General features: G+C 41.6%; 1 protein-coding gene across 1 annotated transcript in view; it reads left to right on the forward strand.

Annotated features, from left to right (window-relative positions):
- Positions 1 to 240: 240 nt before the first annotated feature.
- Positions 241 to 15,074, forward strand: part of rab6ba (RAB6B, member RAS oncogene family a) — an 84,314-nt gene continuing 69,480 nt past the window's right edge. The window contains exon 1 of the mRNA XM_056276808.1: positions 241 to 562. Coding sequence (XP_056132783.1) covers positions 241 to 562 — 322 coding nt within the window. The remainder of the gene's footprint in view (positions 563 to 15,074) is intronic.

A 15,074-nucleotide genomic window follows, 5' to 3' on the forward strand; every position in this document is an offset into this window, starting at 1 on the left:
TCTGTGAATGTGGTTATCGGTAGGCCATCCTGTGCACGTCTCCCTGTCCGTCTGTGAGCTCCCGATGGATTTAGACCCATCTATCTCCTAACATGTGAGAGAGAGTTTGTGCATCAAGTGTACGGATCCGAAATGGAAGAGGAGAACATTTCCCCCAAGATAAACTGACCGGAGGCTGAAGAGCAAAATTGTACGACTATCCCCCCATCTCCCCGGCCCACACCACACTGGCGGTTTCGTATGACGTCATATCGTGAAAATGGTGAAGGCGGGTTTGGTTTGATGGTTTATGGAGAACGACTAGAGGCCGCGCATGCGCAGAAGCCCGCGGCAGGCAAGCTCCACAGTGCAGCATTCCCATCACGGAACGGGGTGAACGGGGAGAGACCGTCGCCTTTTACATACAGCATCTTCATCATCCAAATCCGAACTAGTGCAGGGAAAAACACAGTCACACCTAGAATTTCATCAGTTATTCAGTATCCACCCAAAATGTCCGTGGGCAGTGACTTTGGGAACCCTTTAAGAAAATTCAAACTCGTTTTTCTGGGGGAGCAAAGTGGTAAGTCATGCCGATTTCTCACGAGAACTTCCCATCTGGTAATGTGAACCCATTGCACCTGCTGCATTACACAGGAAGCCAATTTTCAAGTTTAACCCTGTTTTAAAAAAAATGACGGAGTGGTTTATGGCCTTGTGACTCGTTTGAGCTGTCGTTTCGTCCTTTAAACATTTCAATGGAAGTTATTCATTTCAGTAGGTTTGTATGTGTGCGTTGTGTGTGTGTGTGCGCGTGCGTGTGTGTGGGTGGGTATCGGAGGTTGGGGGGGTGTATTTAATCTAATTTATTGGGCGATAAAGCATCGCACAATGGAACAGGCAGTGGCCATCAGCTTAAGGCTACAGTATAACTTTTAAACTGGAAAACAAAATCCGTGCTCAGTCTACATCTGCCTGCTAAAGCTGTATATCATTTGTTTGAAACAACCCTGGTTTTATCGGCGCAGTTACTTGCATTTATGCACATCACAGTTGAGAACGAGAAAAACCTCGGCGTTTGAAATTATTTATAAAGATAAACGTTTGAGGTTGAAGGGGGGGGGGACTGCGTATATCTCGTACTGATATGTTGCTGTGGATAATGGGTTAGCGAGAAATAAGTTGGTGAATATTCCTGTGTGTGTTGAGACACGCCCAGGTTCTCAGTGGCGATGAGATAACTTGTGTGGCTGCAGTCTCTGCACAGGTATTGTTTCATCCAGCCTGCCGAGGACGACTAAGTTGTTTGGTTATTTGTATGCTGGCCCACCACGAAATAATGTCAGTATACCTTTAGAAAACGTTAACGTGACACAGCGAACGTGGTGCATGACTGTTAACTTGACATCTGGAGCTCATCTATGATTTATCTTCGTCTTTTCCTCCACCGGAGGCTTCACTTGTCCACACCCTGAAACGGTCCACAACCTCACCATTTCTCAAGCCTGGACGCACGCGGGCCACCGTAATTGTTTTTTTGTTTTTCTGCAGGATTACATTGAGCTGAGTACCGCTGGATAAGATAGTGGTTTCATATTTAGGTTAACTTTGACTTGTCCACCTCTCAGATGAGCAAGATAAGTCTTTTCGTGGTCAAAATAGAGCCCATCAGCAAGAAGTGTGTGTGGGGCAGATAACCTCCTCAGTGATTAGTCATCTTTCTGGCCTATTTTCTTTAGATCGGGTGCAGTTTTTTTTTTTGGGGGGGGGGGTTCTTGTTGTTCATGACCTGACCATGTGCCTTTTTTATTAGTGATCCACTCAATTTTGAAGAATTAGTTTGAGTTTGATAACGTACAAGAGCACAGTTGTAGAAAGATTAACATGGTAACTTACTGTAGCTGCCATTCTCATGTGCTCATCTCTCATTGAAAAGCTTCAGTCAAATCCAAATATTACTGGGATTACTGTTTAATACCATCATACTTTTGTCTATATTAACCCAAATGTGCTTTGTGCTGGGATTTGTTGTTTGAACGCACCACATTCTGTCCTCAGTCAATATATACTATATATGTGTGTGTGTATATATTATATATCTTAAGACACTTTTCAGAATCAGAATCATGTTTATTGGCCATGTAGGTTTGCACATACATGGAATTTGACTCCAGTTTCGTGGCTCTCTCAGTGTACTTAACATATAATAACAACACTACAACACAACAATCTTCAGCTATATACACAAGGATTGACTTAGGTGAAATAAGAGGTGGTGAAGTGCAATGGTGCAGAGAATATATCATCCATCCATCCATCCATCCATTATCCCAACTGCTTATCCTGCTCTCAGGGTCACAAGGATGCTGGGGCCTATCCCAGCAGTCATTCGGCGGCAGGCGTGGCGACACCCTGGACAGGCCACCAGGCCATCACAGCCCCCCCCCCCCCACACACACACACATACACACCCCTAGGGACAATTCAGTACATGTTAGATGTCTGTGTGGGTTTCCTCCAGGTGCTCTGGTTTCCCCCCACAGTCCAAAGACATGTAAGTCAGATGAATCGAGATTATACCAGAGATGCTGAAATAGATGTTAGCAGGTTACTTACTTTTCTCCACACAAATTGCACACAACACATCTTAGTTTTGTGTCTTTAAATGTGATGTATGTACTCAATGCCAAATAATGAGCCAAATAGGATTTAGACTCAGAAACATATGATATGAGGGCATTTCAAGGCTATTGAACTGTCTGACTGTTAAGCAAAATTGGTCAAATCTGGCAAATGCGAATTACATTTTGCTTGCATCAGTTTTAAAAAATAAAGGAGAAAATAGAAAGAACACAAAAGAATGAGCTCTCTTTCCACGTTTCTATGTTCTTTCAGGTTGGATATGATGTGTTCAGTGTTGCACCTCCATTTCTCAGTGGGTCAGTATTATTCTCCCGATGTGTAATTGAATGTGGTGGGTTTTTTAATTTCCTCAATACTAAAGAGATGGTCTTTAGGATCTGAAAGAATTACACCGACTTGTATGACATACATATACAGAAATAGATTGCAACTGACTGTAGAACTGAAATATTGATGAGTACATTTTTCTTAGCAAATAAGCAAAGTGGACTGCTGAGTTATCGAACGTCTTAGCTAAATGGAGCATTTTTTTCTAGATGTTTGTAGGGTGGAAGAAAATTAGAGATTCTCTGGCTGGCCTTTATTTGCAGGGTCTATGGTGTTATTTGGGGGAAATTGTCTGGGTTGCTGACTTGTTGAGCCACTGGAGACCATGGCGTGAAAATAAAGCCTATGGATGAGGGGTCACAGCCATTGTGGTGGAGATAAGTCTACAGCAGAGTTTGTTATCATACTGAGCACAGCTCAGTGCCAGGGGACTTTTTTCAGTCGGTGTGCATCCAGACAATGGCTGCTCCATCCTCGGGTTTGACTGGGCCCTCTCTGATGAAAATGCGTCTCTCTGACATATCGGCAATTACTGTGGCTGGTACCCAGGCAGGCATAAATCCCATCAGGTCTGTTTCTATCATTTATTAATGTACATGACAGGACTCAGTTATGTCAGGGACAGGGGCATGAGTTGGGGGGCTTCATATGTTGCCTGAAAACCCACTGGTAATAACACGGATGTTCGGAGCAACTGCTGAGAGTTTGTTAGTCATTCTTGTTCTTGGTTTCCATTTGACTTTTTTTTTCCTTACAAATGTGATTTGCCCCCTTTGTTCCAATTTACATTTCGCTTGTACAGTTTTAAACATTTTACTTTGACAAATGTCTGCATAAAAATGTTTTCTCTCTATAGCTATACTTGCAGTTGGAATTCACTGCATTTGTATTTCAATATTTACTTGTTTGAATTAAAGTTCCCCTCCAGACTCAGTTGATAGGGATGAGTTATGGGAGGGAGGAGAGGGTGGAAAATATTTGCTTTGTTTTATATAATTGTTTTCATTGTATAATCTGATGTGATTTTCAAACTGAAAATCAATAAATATATTGTGGAAAAAAAAGTTCCCCTCCAGACACGTTTTAAAAATACTGTGAGATGATCAATATATGGTTTTCCCACATGAAACGTAAAAAAAAAAACCCTGACAGGGGGCTGGAAGCACATCTACTCTTCCTCCTTGATTGAGAAATTCAGGAGTACGAGTATGCAAATGTCACAGGCCTAATGCCCCGCCCACCACCGCTGCTCGCAAGGTTGACCGGAGAAAGAGGCGTGATTTTTTTCGTATCCGTTTTCCGGGAACTCTGCCTCTGATTGGCTAGTACTCGTTGCCTCCGTTGATTAGGTTGGTTAAGGTTAGGGTTAGGTTGGGGTTAGGGATAGGGATAGGGTTAGCCAATCAGAGATAGAGTAGGGGCGGGTCTTCCCGAATCCAGGTGAACGCTCTCTCAATGAGTACTAGCCAATCAGAGGCAGAGTTCCCGGAAAACAGGTACGAAAAAAAATCACGCGAGAAAGAGCGATGCACATCAGGATGGCTAGCGTTAGAGCAAACATCAGAGGTTCAGCCATACATGTTGGAGCCTCAGTCAGACCCACACTCAGACTGTTGTGCACCAAAATCAGCGACTAGCAGACGTATCAGAATGGTAAGTGTAGTTAGCATCTTTCCTTTGTTTATGTTGTTTGCTGGCTTGTAACAGGCAGCCACTGACACAGCACTGGTTGTGACACATATCTGCTACAATATTACAGTGTGTTCACATTGTCATTACATAATTGTATACCAGATGTCTAATCAAAGTTTGCAGAAAGATATATATTCCGCTTGGCTGAGGTTTTTAATGTTATGTGTAATATCTGTTTATCTTGATAGACGTTTGCCTGGGAACTGGCAAAAATTCTAACCCACTTGACGTCAGGGCAAAGTGACCCGCAGAGCACAAAAGTTTATGGTTCCGAGAGTTTTGTTTGGGACCAAGCCCGGAAAGCACCAGAAGGGGGAACCCCCCCCAGCCGCCGCCGCTGCCGCCGCTCCATCAGCCCTCATAGCGCACGTAGACAAACGCCTTTAGTGGTGCCACCGGAGCAGGGGGGGACCCACGCGAGCCCGGCCGGGATCGAAGTCCAGACTAGAAAAGAGGTTTACATTGCACGCCGCGCCATTTTTGAGGTGAAAATGATGCACCCCAGCAGCACCCCGGCAGCCAGCAAAAAGCTAACGTACTTAATGCTATTGATGAGTCACAAAGGAAATGTTACATGCAGAAAGCTTTCATTTAACTGTTGAGTAAAAGAAATGCATAACTTGCATACTGACTCCCGCTCTGTTGCAGTCCCAGGATAAATAGTCTACACGGCGTCAGACTTCAAACTAATTTCTTGTGAAAACCCAATGACTTTTGCATTAGATTATGGAAACATTCCTCACTGAAATGAGCATTGCAACGACTCTCCAGGTTTATTGGCATGTGAGTCTGATGTCTGTAAATAAATTCCAAAAATGTCAGCAGTATCGTGGGATTTTTTTGGTAGATAGTGGAAGGAAGCTCCAGGGTCCGGGTTACATCCAAAAACTGCACATTCTATGACGTTTGCCATCAAAATTTTCTGTACGCCAGCATTTCTCAAAGTGTGTGGCGTCCCACCCTGGGGTGCACAAAGTCATGACGGGGGGGCACGCGTGACCGGGGGGTGGGATGTAGTGCGGAACATCCGAATCTTTTTCACGGTGGAACAATCAACAAAATGTGTTTTCATGAGACAGTCTGTAGGTTCACAGAATGGAGAGATATTTGACAGGGATGAAAAGAAAGACAGGCGATGCTTCCGAGACAAACAAGACAAAGTGCTTAGCTGACGATAATCAATCAAAAACCAAGTTAAGAAAATATGATGATGCCTATCTTGCTATTGGGTTCAAGGTTAATGTGGTGGTAGACAGATGAGGAGACACCAGTGTGTATTTCATGTCTGATAAGCAGCTTGCAAAATGGATGGATGGATGGATGGATGGATGGATGGATGGATGGACGGAACTCTGGCAGCTGATAGTATGAGACCAAACAAATTAAGAAGACAGAGACATTACACCCCAGTCGCGTCAATAAGCCACTCGAGTTCTTTCAGAAAGAACTTGGTGCATACCGTCAACAGGAACATTGCTTTGTAAAAGCTGCATCGGTGAACAACAAAGCACTAATGGCATCATACAACGTCGCATACAGAATTGCCCAGTGCAAGAAACCACACACAATAGCAGAGGAGCTCATACTTCCCGCGGCTTTAGATATGGTGTCAACTATGTTTGATGAGACAAGCGCCGCAAAATTAAAGACTGTCCCTCTGTGCAATGGTAGCTGCAAGACGTATATGCGGCATTTCAAATGACTTTGAAGAACAACTAATTGAAAAACTGAAAGACAAACATTTCACCTTACATGTGGATGAGGCTACTGACAGCAATGAAGACTGCTTGTTTATTACTTATGTTCACTTTGTCATGTCAGAGTCACTGTGAGGATTTGCTGGTTTGCAAGTACATCGCAAGTAGAGTGACAGCTGATGAGCGCTTTAGGCTTCTTGACTGTTACCTGACAGAACAAGGGCTAAAATGGGAGAACTGTGCGGCGTTTGCACAGATGGTGCACAGACCATGGCAGGGAAAATGAAGGGATTGTAGGCACTAATCAAGAGGATCTCATCAAATGCGCAAGGGACACAGTGTCATACACAGAGAAGCGCTAGCATCAAGACAGATTAGCCCTGACCTAAATGAGGTTTTGACCAATGTTGTTAGCGTTGTCAATTTCATCAAAACAAGACCCCTGAGAGCATGGCTGTTCTCTGCATTTTGTGAGGAGATGGGAGCTGAACATTCAACTGTGTTATTTCACAATGAGGCTAGGTGGCTTTCGCCAGGTAGAGTGTTGTCGCGAGTCTTTGAGCTCAGAGAGAAAATTCAGGTGTTTCTGGAGGAGGAGCGTATGCATGAACTTGCAAGCAAGTTTAATGATGAACAATTTCTGACAAAACTGGCCTATCAGCGATATATTTGGAAAACTGAATGAATTAAATCTTCAGCTTCAAGGCAGAGACAAGCATCTCCCTCACCTGGCAGACAAGATCAGTGCATTCACTCGAAAGCTTGAGATATGGGACAGGCGACTTGATCAAGGAAATACTGATTTCTGTGAGAATCTGAGTGAATTTGTTGAAACTAGTGATTCTGGAGCCACCACAGTGATTTCATGTCTTAAGGAGCACATCTCTTCCCTGAGAGGATTCTTTCAAAAATACTTCCCACACAACAGGGCTCAGTATGACTGGGTGACAGATCCATTCAGTGCAGCAGCACCTGCTGATTTCAGCTGTGCTGAAGAGGACCAGTTCATCGAGATGACATCTGACTCCACCCTGAGGCTGAGCTTTACAGCTCAGACACAGTGAATTCTGGCTTGGTGTGGAGAGGGAGTATCCACTCAGAACAGAGGGCTGTGGGCATTCTGATTCCCTTTGCCACATCCTATCTCTGTGAGATGGGCTTTTCTGCTGTTGCCTCATTTAAAACAAAGTACAGATTTAAGCTCAACATTGAGTGTGACTTGAGAGTGGCAGTATCAAGCCTGCAACCCCATCTTGAAAAGATGTGCAGCGCAAAACAGACTCATTGCAGCTACTAATGTAGTGATAAGACTTGAGCTCTCACAAACTGACTTACTCATCGTTTTTCCCAAATGTCTGCATTTGTTCTTTTTTTTGTTGCATAGATTGGACTTTATTGTTATTGTGCTAATAAATTGATTTTTACATTTTTTCCCTTTTCTCTGTTTTTGAAAAAGCACACAGACTGATGGAGACTGATAGTGACAAATTGATAAAAAGTTGAAGTGGAACTTGCGTTTGTTATTTGCTCAACAGAAATTACTGAAAGTGAAAGGAATGTTCATGATCTTGATGTTATTTAAATAAAGTTAAAGGCCTATTTTATCACCATTTTGTTGGGGCAGGGGGCATGAAAATTTTCTTCCTCCAAAGTGGGGCATGACAGAAAAAGTTTGAGAACCACCACTCTATGCTAATGTAAACTCGCTCTCCGTACTGACAAGTCTGCTCTGCGCAGGAGTTTTCAGGTTTTGTTACCCGCCCCTCATTTGCATATTAGACAGCGATTGGCTTTTGAATTTGTGACATACAAAGTCTTTGAATGTTTGAATCTTAGATTTTAGGGAATTGCACAGACAGCGCCTCCTCCGGTAGATGAATGTGAAAACACCACTCTAGTGACAAACGTTGCCCAGATACATGTCAGTATAGTCAAGGCAAGACATTTTAGGCGACACAAACAAAAGGAAAACACATTTTTGAGTGGAGGGGTGCTTTAAAGTATTTAATCACAACTACTGGTACCACATTTTGCTGAATAAATTGATTAACTTACTTTCATGCAAAAATAGGATTGTGGTACCTGTAAGCATCTATTATATATTTAAATCACTGTAGTGTATGCTGGTAACACTGAAGTAGTTTGTTTATAAACTTTTGTAAGCTTTGCATCATAGCAAATGTAACATGGCTAACTTAATTCTGAAAAGCAGATGTGAAACTGCAACCAGTCTTTTTGTTTTATAAAATTACCGAGCTAATTTCCCTGAAAGTTAGGGTATTATTCCTTTAGAATGCATTTTTCATCTCAAATTAAGCTCCATGACTTTGCATTTCTCATTAACTAGATTCAGCTTTTCCATTTGTGTTTCTTGCCAAACAGCCAAGCATATGTTAATATAACTTGTGAATAAAATTGTGTGTTCATACAGTAATAATGATCGTGAATTTTCCCCATCTCTAAAATTGTCTAAGAGGGAATTCTGGCTTATTATCTTCTTAGCTAAAAGAATCAGCTAACATCAGAGAGGTAGGGCCTCTAGATTAGGTGGGTGGAAGTTGAACCTTTCACGTAGGACGAATGTTAAATGAGCTGTCAAGAAGTCTGTCCTCTTGCTTCTATGGGCGTCCTCCAATGGGCGTCCTCCACTCTGCCTCTATTGAGGAGGCAGGCAGTACAATACGTTTTTATGCCAAAGCTGTTGGTTTTAAGCTGGAAAATTAGCTGTTTTCAAGTCAGTGTGTCCACAATGGATGTGGAAACAGCACAGTACTTTGCACACTTGCAGCCTCCAAGGCAATCAACAGGGGCATTGTTAGAACACCAAAGATTACAAAAGCTCTGCATTTTCTTGTATATTGGGTCATAGTTGTTTCACCATTGGCAGACTTTTGAGTGCAACAATACTGTGTGGTACTTTCTAAAAGCCAATTGTTTGAAGGTAATCCCCAGTTCTTCGGACAAACAGATGGGAATACATTTGGTAGATGCATCAGCATGTCTGCCATGACAATTTATTATCTGAATCCAATTTGCTAGAGAGTGCTATGATACAAAGTAGCATTGGTTTCAAGGTATTGCTGAATCACTGGGCCAATATCCTACAAAGTAGTTTGGTTGATCTGAGTCTAATCCATCCATCACTGTATCCAGGCAACAGAAAATGAAACTGTTTTTTTCCCCTTTTTCTTTTCTTTTTTTTTGGCTTTCTTGAACAGAGCTACAGACACATTTCTTTCTAAGTCTACTAGTCACAGATACAGTTTCATAAAGATTTACTTGGTGATAATGCCCTGGCATCACCCCCACCTGTCACTCAACCCCCATCCCATGCTATCTGATCACATACAGTTTCATTAATCTAAACTACATTCAGATTCATCATTAAATCTTTAAATGCAACATTTTATGTCCCTCATGTGAAATATGAATTTACTAATTTCCACATAAAATTTGGGATAAATATATATTATTGGGATATTTTTGGGCATAGTCAGAGGGCAGCTATGATCATACAAATGTAGCCAATGATTTAGCAGCATTAGGTCTCTAATAAAGGTGTAAATATGTCTTGGATGCATGTGAAGATATAAAATCAGATGGACTTTATGTCTGACTTGAGATTTGTTAAGTGAAATTTTGGTTTTGAGGGTCATTTTGCATTTTGCTTTGCCTGATATATATGTGTAGGTGATACATTTATTTTAGATGCCTCCTCAACTGGAGCAGTTTTATACCTTATTCATCAAACATGCATTAACCAACTAAAAGTCTTGCTTTTGAAGCTATCAGTCGATATCACCATGTTATTTTTCTTTCCTTTAAATCTAGTTGTCTTTCCAGACTATCAGCAGGACTAAATCTCTTTGGAAAATACTCTGTTCATCTGAATAATTTTGATTTTCCCATTGGAAATCAGACATTTGCAGTGGGTATGCTTTAAGGAAACCTCACTTTTCATCACCTTTCACTCTTCCCCTTCATTTTGAGTAGTGTTACAAAAAAAAATCTGTTGGTTTGATCTGTTCCAGTTCTCTAAAGCTCTAATAAATTGATTTTTATTGTTGGTGCTGTGCCTCTACATAGTGATGATAGTCTTAAGCCAGAATTAACACACATTTCATAGGACAGCTTCTGAAATGATCAAATATATGTAGCTTATTTAAATATTGTGATATCAGCAGCTTGAGAACAGCATGTCATTGCAAAACTACCTGGCAGGTCTAACATGACAATATTTTATAACTTGTGGAATATTCATATCTGCCTTGATATCAGCACCTAGACTTGTGCAAAACTGGTCAACATTTCAACATTTCCTTTGCTTCAAAGCCAATAAAAGTTGCCTGTACTGCCTATCTACCCTCTGGAGCCATACTACTGTGCTCTCTGATCACTTTGGAAAAATGCTGCGTAGTCAGATGCCACTAAAGTTTAGCCAGCTAGAACATGCCCATCACTTGGTTATGCTTATTGTCACTGAAATTTCAGCAGCCGATCATCTTGGTCCCAGCCTGGGTGCGGCTCCTTCAGAGGGATGGAAAATCTACTGGATCTAATGTTAGCATTCAAAACGACATGACTTTGCGTATGATCAGAAATTATTATCAAAATAGGCTTACAACATATCAGAAAGCACTGTCATTTTTAAATATTACATTTTCATATCAGATACTAGACATTCGTAGATGCACCATGGTATAAAATATGGTTAGATATCACTATTTCTGACTGAATATCTTTATATTGATAATATGACAATATTCTGTTGATGACTATTTGTGCATTCATAAGATATTTACTCACAAGATCTATTTTGGGAATGATAGTTATTATTGTGGATATGATGACCAAGCAGATAGAGACATTCATTGTCCATTTCACTCAGCTGAAACAAATTTAAGAAATTCAGAAAATTGTATCACTGTATTGTAATGCATCCATTAAGGGCGGCTAATGACAACATTTAAGCTATATCATGATATTATAATAACCAAAATCCCAGATTATATCAAGTCTCATGTCACAATATCAAGTTTATAATAATACTTTGCCCTTCTTTAGATTGGATTCATTTATAGAGTTGTATTTCACATTTTTCCCCAGTTTACCTTTGATTTTAAAGTTGTAATTGTCATCCAAAGCCTTGTAATTGAACTTGACAAAGTTAAGACTGATCAGAGGGGGGAAGTGCCCAATTTGTGATTTATTTAGTATAAACAGAAACAGGTGAATGAGATGTGACAACAGATAGGTCTGAAAGAAGATCCACCCAGCAATTGGGCTCTGAAATGTGTTCCTGCACAGAGAAGCAGCTATTTCCTAACACAGCTGCTTCTCTGTGCAGGAACAACAAACAGAGGTACGCTGAGGTAGCAGCTGCCTTCGGTCAGTGAGAATTCTATGGTTAAGCATCGACCCTCTCTCACATGAGCCATTTTTGTGCTGTGTTTTCAGCAATTTCTGGGGCTAATCCCATAAAGTCGGTATTAACCCTACTCCAGAGGGGAGCGTGTCTGTTACCTCAACCCTAGGATCTCTCAATCCTATTTCATTGAACTTACCTAAGCTTATCCTAACCTACCTTAACCTGACTTAACCTCAATCTCTACCTAACCTTAACCTTAACCTAACGCTTACCATAACCATTAGCTAACCTATTCGCTAGCTAACCCACAGGGCTTTGGGAACATAGGGCTGACCCCTTACAGAGCAGGGCCAACTAGCCCTGGGCTGAAGTCAGCGCTAGCCCACGTTAAAATATGGTAGTGGGAACATTCCCTTAGCCCTGGGCTAAAGAGGGAGCAGCTAAGTGCGAAAGCACCACAAGCATCCTGTTTATATAGGAGACCTCTTTTAGTAGGCTAAATAGGCCATGATCATCATTTCACCAGAGTTAAGTGGAAAAAAATGCAGCGATTACTCATTCTTACAGATGCAGTTGGTTGGTGGTCTGGAGAACACTGGCTTTCACCCAGGATAAAATGTTTCCTCACAGTGTCTATTATCTGGGTATGTATCCCAGCATTTTCACATAGGCTGAAACTGAATTCCAGAGTGTGGCATGGCCAGTGAGCTGTGAGGTGAATAGAGATACCAGATCACTAACCTTGTAGGATTTATAGCAACTAAGGAATCAGAGATAGGCTGCCCGATATTGACTGAGTCGCAGCTTGCCATGTGTGCACGTACGTGCATGAGTGTGCATGCATGTGTTTACTGGCAGGGACATTACAGTCTCTGGGAGTCCAGCTTAAATTCCCTCAGCAATAGCTTTGTTGCGTTAATATTGAGTAATCTAGCTCCATCTAAAGATAACTGTGAGTCTTCATTTCACATCTCATTGCACCCTCCCGGTGAGTGTGCTTCTTTCCTGATGGATTGAGGGAAACAGTTCCCTGACAGCTTTGATCTGCTATTGATCGACTCAGCTGTCCATTAATGGGGGGTAATTGATCATAAGGCATCAGTCCCACCAACTTGCCAACCCATCCCTTCCTTCCATGGCTTTCACAAATGTCTTGAAGCATGCATGCTGTTTCTCAAAATGGCACATTATCATGGGTGTTTTTGTCCCCCAAATACAGAGTGTTTGTATCTTTGTCAGAACCATCATCCATCAACATCATGCATACACTTAGCTTGCTGAGCCTATAGAAGTTTTCTGCTTCTAGCGCAGGCTTAAAAAAAAAAGCAACATTATATATTATCAAATATTAACTGGAGTGTTAGCAATGATCTGGAAAGAGAAATTCTAAGTTGTATTAAGTATCTCTGGGGCATATCGTGCATTTGGAGGGATTTGAGATCTCAGGAGAAAAAATATTTTTTATTAAATTGCTTGGAAAAATTAAAGGCCAAAATCATTTTAATAACCCCGAATTTGGTTAAATGACATATTTTCTTTTAAACATAAAAAGTAATGTTTTCTAACTGGCGATGCATTGAAGCCCTCCAGGAACTTGCTTCTGGTGGAGGGATAACAAGAGGAAAGGCATCGTTTTCATACATATGCAGCACAGCCAAGTGGCGTGTTCCTAGAGACCCATGGGAAACCACAGCTTCACTCATACATTGTATCCAAAGGAAAACAGGACTGCATCGGTCTGCTTTCCAGACACTGATGCGGAGAAACTCCATTTGATTCAGTCTGCCTGCCTTTGTTCCACTGTCTGACCACATAGTCTTTACAAAAGGGATAAAAAGAAGGGAGTGGGTGCCATTCTCATTGCAAGTGCATCAGCCTTGTCCAAGAACAAGGATTCTACAGGAATTCAGCAATAGAAAAGTACCTAACCTCACATTTAGTCAGGCAGAGAGGCAACAAACCATTCGGGCAAGTTAGCGTGAGCATGAGATGGAGAGAGAGCGACAGCCAGATAGACATAGGAAGACAGTGAGAGAAAGAGAGACAGTGACAGCAATAGAGAGAGCATACATACCATTTAAAGAAAATCCCAGTTGCTCAAACAGCTGAATGGTTTTGAGAATAAGGTCCCTGCTGTGGAGGAAGGCTGTCATTTACCCAGTGTGAGCTGTGCCACTCCACTGAGTTCAGCAGGTCTCCACGAGTATTTACTCTTCCCCCAGCTTCCCAGATGAGCCCTCATCATGGGGCAGCTTTAGCTTGAACTCAGCCTGCTGTAGCCGCCACTTGACTCCAACCCCATCATGCGGGCAAATGTAATTAACACCCAGTTTCTTTCCAAGTTTAATAAGGTCACCGAGATAGAATGCCAAGCTGCTCGAAGTGGTGCAACATTCAACAGTTTTTGATTAAGCATATGTATGAGTTTTCAAAATGTTCTTTGATACCATCAGTGGGAAGCTCTTTGTAATAATAGGTGTGGTTTTGTGGTGGTTTTAATGCATGGTTGGGATGTATCTGCATGGACTGGAAGTTCCCTTTAATGCTGTGGTTGGTCGGTAGTTTTTCCAGGAGATGATAACATGTTAATGCACTTTGACAGAAAAGGGTTTGGCCCAGTGCCATGGAAAGATAGATAAATTAATGAATGGTAAGAATGGTAAGAACATAATGCCCCATGAAGATGCCAGTGGGCGGGCCATAGTGAAAGCATGGGGCAGAGGGAAGCTAGCCATTTATCACTCAAGTTTAACTTCATAGGTGGGACGAATGTTTATCTTAATCTGTGGATAAAGAAAAATATCACCAGCAGATGACTCACCAAGAAACAGGAGGGAGATAAGCCTTGGGGCTGCAGCACTGTCGAACCACTCTCCACATATGGCTCATTCAAGGGTGACTATTTTTAGAGTTGTTACATTTGTTTTTGCTCATGTTTAATATTCCTGTCAAATTATGGGAATAATTATGGCTACAGAGAACGATCCAGCAGGGGGGAAGACATCCTTTTTTTTCATGGACCCAAATCTCCATCTTTATATTCCTCCCATGCATGGTGGCTGTTGAATGCTTATGAATGCTGTTAACAGTGTTTCAACTGTGGGGAAAAAGATATGCAGCTCTAGCTTCCTAATCTACACTAAGCACAAGAGCCACAGCGTTTGGTTTGTTTCTATCGCAAATCAAAAATGGAATGGTAAAAATATGCAATGAGCACTAAAAGAGAGTTATGTTGACAACTATCTGGATTTTCATAGTAAGAAGTTGATCTAGGAATCAGATTTTCCTTTGTTGGGACCATATCTAAACCGTTTCAGTGCAAATATCAAAGCTGAGGGAAAACATTGCACACCTGAACTTGAGTGTTT

Source organism: Lampris incognitus, chromosome 3 (assembly GCF_029633865.1).
Source record: "Lampris incognitus isolate fLamInc1 chromosome 3, fLamInc1.hap2, whole genome shotgun sequence".
Classification (NCBI taxonomy): Eukaryota; Metazoa; Chordata; class Actinopteri; order Lampriformes; family Lampridae; genus Lampris; species Lampris incognitus.